The sequence below is a fragment of the Mustela nivalis genome (assembly GCF_964662115.1).
Source record: "Mustela nivalis genome assembly, chromosome: 4".
Lineage (NCBI taxonomy): Eukaryota > Metazoa > Chordata > Mammalia > Carnivora > Mustelidae > Mustela > Mustela nivalis.
Genome location: NC_139023.1, coordinates 78,003,502 through 78,014,167, shown reverse-complemented (window position 1 = coordinate 78,014,167; position 10,666 = coordinate 78,003,502). Strand labels below are relative to the sequence as shown.

Below are 10,666 nucleotides of genomic sequence, written 5' to 3'. Positions count from 1 at the left end.
TACCTGGGTAAGAAAATATTTTAAGAGACATAAAAATTTAGAAAAGATGCAATTCCATGAAATTACAATGCTAGTAGTAGATAATCAAATCTATGATAAATTATTATTATTTTTTTTAATGGTCTTTTTTTATTGGAAAAAAAAAAAAAAAGACTAGCATTTACAACTTGGAATGGACGTAAATTGTAATTCCTTGATCAGCAATGTTGATGCCTGTGCTGAAGTCCACAGCCCCAGCCTACTCTGCTGCTGGCTCCAAGTCATGGTTCAGGAGGTTTTAAAAACAGAGAGTCCAAAGATGCTCCCTTGGTAAAGGTTTTGTTGTTGTTGTTGTTGTTTTAAATTTGTGTGAATGGTGACAGCCTGACACCCATGTCACTCCAGGACAACGCGGACAACGCTAAACCAACATGTGAGGCATGCCACCCAGATGAGCGTCATGGTCACCAAGGATGGGGGCACCCAGAAGTACGAGAGGGCCGTCCTGCTAAGTGGGGCTACGTCTAGACAGCTTATCCTTCACCCATTTCTCTGCACAGCATCCTGAGGTAAACCAATTTAAAATGTTTGTTTTCAGTAAACCAGCTATGACAATTTTATACTAACAAATTGAACTAGAACCCATTTGAAGAAGTTTTAAATTTTTTTCATTTTTCGTTTTTAATACAAATGCCTGACTGTGCTCAATTGTCAAGCTGCATGCATGAAAAACTGGCCAGCCCAGTGTATTAATCATGAGCAAATGGAACTGCGAGGAGTCCACTAGGTGCTTCCTTATCATTAAGGTAGGACATAGTAGGACAAGTATTTATGTCGTAAAACTGATGTGTAGCTTGATCTTTAGGGGACAGGACCACCAACCAATACATGCAGATTTTGTGTGTGTGGACAGAAGGTACTTTTGACATTCAGTTTTGCTATATAGAAACAGAATGAGTAAATGAACTTTTTTTTTTTTTTTGCAAGAGGTAAGTAAAAGATTCAATTTGATTCTTCTAGAAGGGGGGGAAAGGAGTTGAAAGTAGGCCTTCATTTTGCAGTCATCATCTGTACGAATTCTTCATAGTTGACTTGCCCGTCTCCATCAATATCTGCTTCTCTGATCATTTCATCTACTTCTTCATCTGTTAGTTTCTCCCCTAAGTTGGTCATGACATGACGAAGCTCTGCCGCACTGATGTAACCGTTGCCATCCTTGTCAAAGACTCGGAATGCCTCGCGAATTTCTTCTTCGCTGTCTGTATCTTTCATTTTTCTAGCCATCATAGTCAAGAATTCCGGGAAGTCAATGGTGCCATTACCGTCAGCATCCACCTCGTTGATCATATCCTGCAATTCGGCTTCTGTTGGGTTCTGACCCAGTGACCTCATGACAGTTCCAAGTTCCTTTGTTGTGATGGTGCCGTCGCCATCTTTGTCAAATAGGGAGAAAGCTTCCTTGAACTCAGCGATCTGTTCTTCGGTGAGCTGATCAGCCATGGTGCGAGCGAAGGGAAGAAGAGCAGAGGGAGCGAGGGTGGCTGCACCAGCGCAGGGGCTGTGACGGCGGGGGGTGCCTCCGCTGCTGAAGCTGCTGCTGCTAAGGCGCGATGTGCGCTCAGCGCTGTGCCGCTGCCGCCGCCCGACTGTGAGTAACGGCGCCGCGCCCGCGAGGCTCCCAGCACCACTGCCCTATGATAAATTATTTGTTGTAAATTGTTGACACTAATCAACTCTTTGCTTCTAATTATAAAGTTGCCTAAAGTAATAAATGTTTAAATTAATAACCAAGTCCTTAATATCCATCTTAATAGCTTCGATTTTCAAGTTTGAGGAATTTCACTTTGAATAAATGAACCCAAGAAATAACAGAAGCAACCTTATTTTTTTTTCACCTTTATACTTGTTTCAACATGCTCTGTGAAGCTAGATGTCTCATTACCCAGGACTTGGATGAGATCCAAGACAGACTCCATGACTTATAACTTTACTCAGAAAACGACAATTCTCTATTCACTTCAAGTCAAAAAAATTATAATTGTCATTAAACATGCAGTCCCATTAAACAGTCAAAATTCTTCACTTTATTTAAAAATAATATGTCTGTTTCTTTTTTTTTTCCTTTCTTTTTTTTTACATCTTTTTCTGTAGTCAGAACTAACTCTAGAAACCTTTAATGAAAATAAGGAGTCTAGTTGCCTTTTTCATTTTTCTGCTTTGTATTTCTATCTCTTTCCTATGCTAAACATTTATCATAAACCCTTACATCAAAGCAGGATAAGGAAGAAAGATTAAAGAATCAAGGTATGTCTTACCTTATTGGTTCTATGATCAGTTTGAGCTTGTCAGAGATTGAAAAACTATTGTCTTCTGGGATTCCTTTAAGGCCATTGAGAATCCCCTTTATCATGCCTCTTTGGGTAGCTGTTTCTTCTCTTCGGGTGTAAATGAATAAGCCCAATTTATTTCTGCTGAATTCTCCTTACCTTTTCAGGTAGCTGTCATCATAAAAAAAAAAAAATGCCAGAGTAATTCTCTCATCCAGTATGATGATATTACAGAACTTTGTCCTGCTATAAATGGGTTTGTAGTTATTTTCAGCCTACAACCCAAAGGTCACTTCACTCGGTCTTTTGACTTTGAGACTGCTTCAGCATTACTTACTTAATAGTACCAAACCATAGAAAATTCATATTAAATTTCTTAGGGGTTTCCTTGAAGTAAGGGAAAATCCATGCTAAGCTTCTATGCTCTAGGAAAGGTGGACTCACAGTATATACTGATTAACTAGTGCCAATAAAATCCTCTTAATCATGTGATTCCCTCTCAGATATTCTAACTCTCATTCAATAGACTGGAAGTTTTTTGTCACCTAGTTTTCTCTGATTTGACTTTTGGATAGCTCCTTTGCAAATCCCAAAGAAGTGATTTAGAACCTAAGTTTCAAATGTGGGAGTGGTTGACACCTCCTATTTTTAGACTGGAGCACAAACTGATACAAAATTCCAATTTAACATCCTGTTACATGTATTTATGCATTCTTTTATCACGAATTTATTTTATTCTTTTGCACTCTGTGGAAAATTGACCACAGAATATGATGCTGACTTAAAGATAGTCAAATAAGAGGCTGTCATAAGTTTTTTGAAATTGGAAAAAAAGAATCATTATGAAAATAATTAAAAGTCTGAGAACGTACACAACAAAAACATGAGAAGATGCTCAACATCACTCATCATTAGGGAAATACAAATCAAAACCACAATTAGATGTCACCTCATACCTGTTGGAATAGCTAAAAAAAAAAAAAAAAACAAGTGTTGGTAAGGACAAAACGGAACACTCAGACACTGTTGCTGGTAAAGCTAACTTATGTAGCCACTACGAAAGACTGTATAAAGGTTCCTCAGAAAATTAATAGAACTACCATATGATCCAGGAATTTCACTGTTAGGTACTTACTCAAAATGAAAATATTAGTTTGAAGTGATATATGTACCCCTATGCTTATTGCAGCATTATTTACAATAACCAAATTATGGAAGCAACTCAAGTGTTTATCAATAGAAGAATGGATAAAGAAGATGTGCCGTATTTATCAATAGATAGATAGATAGATACGGCACATCTTCTTTATCCATTATAGTCCATTGTATATATCAGGTATAAGAAAAATGAAATCTTGCCATTTGCAACAACATGAATGGATCTAGAGAGTATAATGCTAAGTGAAATAAGCCAGTCAGAGAAAGACAAATACCATATGATTTCACTCATACGGAAATTAAGAAAAAAAGCAAGGGAAAAACAAAGAACAAAAAGAGACAAATCAAAAAACATACTCTTAAATATACAGAATAAACTAGTGGTTACCAGAGGGATGGGTGAAGTAGGTGAAGGGGATTAAGAGTACACTTACTTTGATGAGCACTAAGTAATATATGAATTTTAAATCACTATACTGTACACTTAAAACTAATACAGCACTCTATATCAACTACACCAGAATTAATTTTTTAATTATTATTTTTTTAAATTATGAAGGCATGTAAAAAATGTTGATTAGAACAGTTGATTCCTATGGACTCATTTTGACCCCTAAAAGGATATATATTTAACCGTAATATTTTTATGGGATGCTGAAGTTGTAGAAACTGAAATGAGTAATAACTAAAACTTTTTCAATTTTAATGGAAAATATGATATAACTGAATTTGTAAAAAATATATTAACTGGAACAATTACCTTTTATATCTAAACCAATACATCTTACTAGATTAATGTACAGCAAAATGGAATTCGCAACTACAATTTTAGAAGTGTCTGTTGACTCAGCCAATGAAAAGCCACCATACTTAAACTCCCAACTTACTCCAGTGGACCTTTAATTTATACCAGCTTTCCCCACTTAGCCCTTTTTTCCTTAAAAAAGGGTACCTCTTCTTCCCCCCCCCCAACACTTGTGTATGGTTTTGTCACAACTTGTTTTCCCAGATTGTAATTCTCTTTTATTTCTTTTTTTAAAGATTTCATTTATTTATTTGAGAGAGGGAGAGTGAAAGGGAGAAGCAGACTCCCTATTGACAGAAAGCCCAATATGGGACTCCATCCCAGGACCCTGAGATCATGACCTGAGCCAAAGGCAGATGTTTACTGGACTGAGCCAACCAGGCACCCCATTGTTTATTCCTGAATAAACTCAACTTGTGCCAGTAATAAATATATACATATACATATATATATATATATATATATAGAGAGAGAGAGAGAGAGACTATCTATATATCTGGTGATTCTACACTTATCTACAAATAAAACAAGTTTTCCTGTGAATAGCTACAGACTTAATGAAGTATATCTGGTATGTCATTTTCTTTTTTCCCACTTGATCTTTGAAAATCCTCAGTATTAGAGCACTAGAGCACCCTCTAGATATGTCACGTTTCCTTTATTTTCTTAATCCCAAAACCATGGCAAACACATTTTAAAAAAATCATTCATTTAATTCAAAGATTATTTATAATTTTAATACAAATAAAGCATGATCAACTTTAGCCAAGGTTAATATATACATGGAGTGAGTGCGAGTACAGGAAATTAATGCAATATTAGCTTTTTTTTTCTTTTTAAAGATTTTATTTATTTATTTGACAGACAGAGATTACAAGTAGACAGAGAGGCAGGCAGAGAGACAGAGGGAAGCCGAATCCCCGCTGAGCAGAGAGCCCAATGTGGGGCTCAATGCCAGGACCCTGGGATCATAACCCGAGCTGAAGGCAGATGCTTTAACCCACTGAGCCACCCAAGTGTCCCGGAATATTAGATTTAATATGACAGTAGAAACAAAAAACCTGAATTCTCTATGATTTAGGGAGTATAATTTCTATACTTAAGTTCGATTAAACACTATAAGTTGGTATGAATGTCAAGAACAGAAGGTAATTACGTATGAAGAAATCAGCATAGTTTTTTAAGGTAATAACTACTGCTTCAAGATAGAAATTGAATTCCACTTCTCTAATAGAAAAGCAAATATGATCTGAATTTATTGAAATTTTAAAGCATCTTTTCTACAGAAGTATTATATCTGGACATAGCTGTGGGGAAATTTTTTGTAGTTAACGAAAATGGTATATTGCACAAGAATTATTATCATACTGTCCTCTCAGACTATGATTAATACCTTTTTATGATCACCATATGAATGTTTCATTGTAGAATTAAGTATGCATTTGCATCAAGTGAAAATAACATTTACACTAGGCTTTACTATTTTTTAAGTAAAATTTAAAAATCACCCTCCTTCAGGTTGTGCTTTGAATTTGGCAGAGTCTAGTGCTTCATTATATTTTGTAGTAATTATATCAAATGTAATTTTTCTTTTATCCTTTGTAATTTTCCTATTATCGTTAATATTTGATGCAGGCATAGTTTTAAAATTTGAAATGAGAAAATGAGTGGGTTTTAGTTCCTTGAAAAAAGAGTTACTTGACTCCACTGAGTCACTAGTGTGTTGGAGAAAAGTTTCTGTAGAGATCCTAGATAATAATTGGATAATAATGCTGACTAGAACTTTGACCAAATTTGCCACGCATTTTTGTGCTGCAACTCCTTCTACTGTTCTGTAGAGTGAATGGCAATTGATGGTTCCTGCACTAAGGGAAATGTAGAACATTGAGAAGTTAGGGAGATGGGAAGAAAATCCTTAGCTACTTGCATGCACTCTATAGAGTGTATGATAGCTCATAGTTAGCTATAAAAAACAAACATAGCTCATACACAATGTGCATGTTCTGTTAAACTACAGCCTACCCTACTGCATGGAGCACAGAACATTAATAAAGAACATTCCTGCCCTAAATGAGTTCAAAATCCAATTATTTGAGGATAGAGCTAAGAGCTGCTGATGAGATAAAAGGAAATGTTTTCAACAATCCAATGTGATTCAACATTGTATGAGAACATGGCTATTTACAAACCAGAGGATCCATAATTAAGGATGGACCCAGAGAAAGCACTAACTACACACACACACACACACACACACACACACACACACATATGTATTTTAATGAAATCCCTTATAATTTAGCACATTCTTGAGAAGTAATAGTTTGATAAAACAAGAATATTCTACAATGGGTATACCAAGGTGCCTCAGTCAGTTAAGCACCCAGCTCTTGATCTCAGAGTCCTGGGGTTGAGGCCTCTATTGGGCTCTATGCTCAGCAGCAAGTCTGCTTGAGAATCTCTCCCTCCCCATTCTCTCTGTCCCTCCCCTACTTGTGCACACACACTCTCTCATAAATAAATAAATAAATAAATAAATAAATAAATAAACAAACCAACCTTTTTTAAGAAAGAATATTCTACAAAGATAATAGAGTATGGTGGGGTGATTGAAAGTTAGAAGAACTATATCATTCCTTCCTATTCCAGGGTAGAATGACACATGTAACATATTGACAAATATATTATATACATATATTTGTGCCAAGAAATATTTTCAATGTTCTAGAATTTTTGTAATGTTATTTTTTGAACACTAGAGTGAAAATCTGAAACAGGGAAAAACAAAGTTAAAACCGTATTTCGATCACAATTTATAGCAAAAGATCTGTTTAATTAAAAAAAATCAGAGAAGGGCATATGACGTAGGATCCACAATACAAACTCAAATTTTTCTCATATGAGGAAAGCAAACGTTTTGTTGACTATTTTCCTCAAAGTATAGTATCTCATCTATGTCACTAATAAAAATCTCTCTAAATAGCAAATCAACATGTCTTAGATATGAGCACTCAGAAACTTAAACGTAAGCTATGATTTACCTTTTTAGCATGTCATTAGTGTGGATATATAAGGTTGGCTATATTTTGATATTGAATGTTATTTCAAAACCTGAAGAAAAGAAATAGAAAAAAATATTAATATTAAATAACTAATGCACAGGTTAGATTTAATATTATGTGCTGTATGGGAATTTATGGTTCAATAAAACCTTTCTGTGTTTAATTAGTTTGAGGTTTTAAAATGTTTTTCTTTTTTGTTTTTTTGCTTTTTGCAGGCAATAGAATATCCATTTTACTGTGACTTTTAAGAAAATAATTTAGGAAACAGTGACCTGAACTTTTATTGTACATGTTATTATTCATCAGATATAATGGAGTAAGATAATATATATATCATATCCATGTTATTACATCTATATGAAAATATATACTCACATGTATTTATGTAAATGTGCACATGTATGTGTATATGTATGTGTTTGTAATTTTGTATACTTACTTTGAAAATTGAAAGGAATACTCAATAAATGCATTATTTTTTAAAACTCCAGCTCTCACAAACCCAATAATATTTTAATATTATAATAATAGACATATTTTATATTGATTTGGTAATATAGTTACTTTTCCTTATTACATGTAATGATTATATAATTTTTAAATTATCTGAGAGAAAAACTGGAAGATCAATGGAGGTCAAAATATTGAAGTTTATATTTTTAATAATAAACATAAAAGAAATGTCAAAACAGATGTGATCTAGGAATGAAAATATACAAGAATGAGTAATTTTCATATTAGTAATAGCCCTGGCTATAGTTAATTATGAACTGTGTATAAGGAGAGAATCCCAGAGAGCATATTTATATGGCTGTATATATGTAAATATGAAAATCTCTATGACTCAGTTGTATCTTTTTAAAAAAGAAAGTTGGTGTATGGTGGTAGATATCAATTTATGTATTTTATGACTCAGAAATATTAGTAATCTTTTTTCTTTTTTTTTCCTGTGGTTATGTTGGTGACTGTTGAGAAAGATCCATGGAAAGCTGAGAACAAGAAAAATGGTGATTTCCTAGTATCAGAAATCTTCACATTTCTCCCAACATATTAAGGGTTACTAAGGTAATTAAAAAAATCAGTCTAACACATAAGTTTCCTGAAGATTAGAGTTGATCTTTCTTCTTGATTGTTGCTTTATAAGGTAGATAACATCTGAAAACAGAGTTATATATTTCATTTCCCATCCATAAGGTAAAGGTCAAGATTATATAAATACTTCAGGGAAAATATAGAGAAACTTAGTTTGAAATAAAACAAATTAACTATATTCAAGTTATAAAAATAATAGATAAGGAAGCATTCTAAACATCAGGGACTGTAGGGCTTCACAAAGAAGCATCATTTCAAAAACATGTGAGGTGTGTGAGAGCACTATTTTATAGTAAAAAGACAATATCCACGATGAGAAGAGTGAAATCAATTAAAAGTACATTGGAAGAGCAGTTTTGAGATCTTCTGTCTTTTTAATTCTGCATCAGTAGAGCCCATCCAATTAAATATAGGTATCATCTTCATCTTTATAGCTACACTCCAAACAGATAAATAGACCAAGAATAGTTTTCTGAGGAGCAAAGAAAAATTCATAATGTATAGAAATAAAATATTTAAAAATATAGTAATGTGTAGAAATTATTCTGTAATCTATGGAATTCTGAAAAGTAAAAAAGAGAGAGAGAGAGAGAGACAGTTATCAGAGCAAATGGAATCAGGAAAGACCACAAAAGGGCTGAGCAGTTTGGTCAGGGGAAATAGAAACTCAGTGATTCTTATGCAAAAAGCTTTTTGAGGAGTCTGTGAGTTATAAATTCATTTAAGGGAAAGCTAAATGTTCATGTCAGGTGAAGACAAATGTTCCCTGATGTAGATAGACAGCTAGAAGAGTGTATTCAGTGCAGCTTGAACAAATAAGAAGACAAGCCCAACAATGGTGTCATCAAGAATAAAAAGCAAATATTTTTAAAGGTTTAGTGAGTTTAATGGTTTGTTAAACGCTATGGTCCCCCAGCAATTCTTATCTATTTCTCTGTCATATTGGTCCAAGTATTAACAGGTTCATGATCCATTTATTTCCATTCTTCCTTAACCATCTCATTTCCATCTATCCTTTACCAATGTGGAAACAATCACTCTAGTGCAAAAGGTAAAAGGAAAGAAAGAAAAATAAAGAAGAAAGAAAGAAAGAAAGAAAGAAAGAAAGAAAGAAAGAAAGAAAGAAACTAACTCTTCTCCCAAAGGCTTGAAAATGTGTGAGATAGCAAAGGGGGAGGAAGGAGCACAGATGATGGCTGGAGCTTGAGTGTAAAAAATTGTATTGCACAGAGCTCTCTGCATGTGAGAAGTTGCAGAAGGGCTTTCTATCCAAAGACTGAGTAACCACATTGGTAGAAATTATCATCAAAGCATTTAGGACATTGTACTATGTATTTATTTAAATATAAGTGTTTCTTTATTTGGGACACTTTCAGGTCACCTATAAAACAACTGGGATAGTTGGATACCTAGTATAGTTTCATGGAAAGGGTAGAACTATGAATGTCCTAGAAACCTAGAAAACCTAAAATTCTCCACACTAATGACAAATGTAAGTGGTCCATGGATTTTTAAATATAGATAATAAATTCCATTAAATTAGAGTGTTAATATGAAAACATTTTCTTAATATCATCTTTGGGAACATTTTCTTTCATTACATTAGGCATATCAGGGTGCTAAGAAGGGAGAAAATGCAAAAAAAATGTGAGCAGAAATATGTAGTTAAAAATGTGCTGTGAAGTGCGTAAACCTGGTGATTCACAGACCTGTACCCCTGGGGATAAAAATATATGTTTATAAAAAATAAAAAATTATATTAAAAAAAATGGTACAAATTCAACTTGCAGAAAGTTTTGACTATGGGAAAATTCTGACAGAAACGGAGTAGGACAACAGTAAATAAGGAATTAGTATGAAATCTTAATTAACTAATAATATCAAGAATTGTATAAGGTATAGTGTTAATTGGGTATTCGAGCAATGTGTTATAGTGATATAAAGGTATATTTTGGTTGAAAGGTGTTTACAATTCAATCTAATAGTACAAGGCCATAAATAAGAATAAAAATGGATATATAATTGCCATGGGTAATTTTGCCTTTGAGTCATAAAATTCATATTTATAGTAGTGTTGTGATTTCACAATATAGAAAATGGAATTTTATTTTATGTTAGTTTTGCTCTTCCAGGGGTCGTTAATGAGAATCAAAAGACCACATATTTCTGTGTATAAAGCATCTATCTTAGTCACTTCAGTTTGCTATGACAAAGTACCAAAACCTGGATGGCTTACAAACATC

General features: G+C 33.7%; 1 protein-coding gene across 1 annotated transcript; it reads right to left on the bottom strand.

Moving 5' to 3' along the window:
- Window positions 1-630: 630 nt before the first annotated feature.
- LOC309863529 (calmodulin-1) lies at window positions 631-1,671 on the bottom strand. The gene has a single exon (XM_082728451.1). The coding sequence runs from the start codon at window positions 1,477-1,479 to the stop codon at window positions 1,030-1,032; it is 450 nt and encodes a 149-aa protein (XP_082584577.1). The 5' UTR covers window positions 1,480-1,671; the 3' UTR covers window positions 631-1,029.
- Window positions 1,672-10,666: the final 8,995 nt, after the last annotated feature.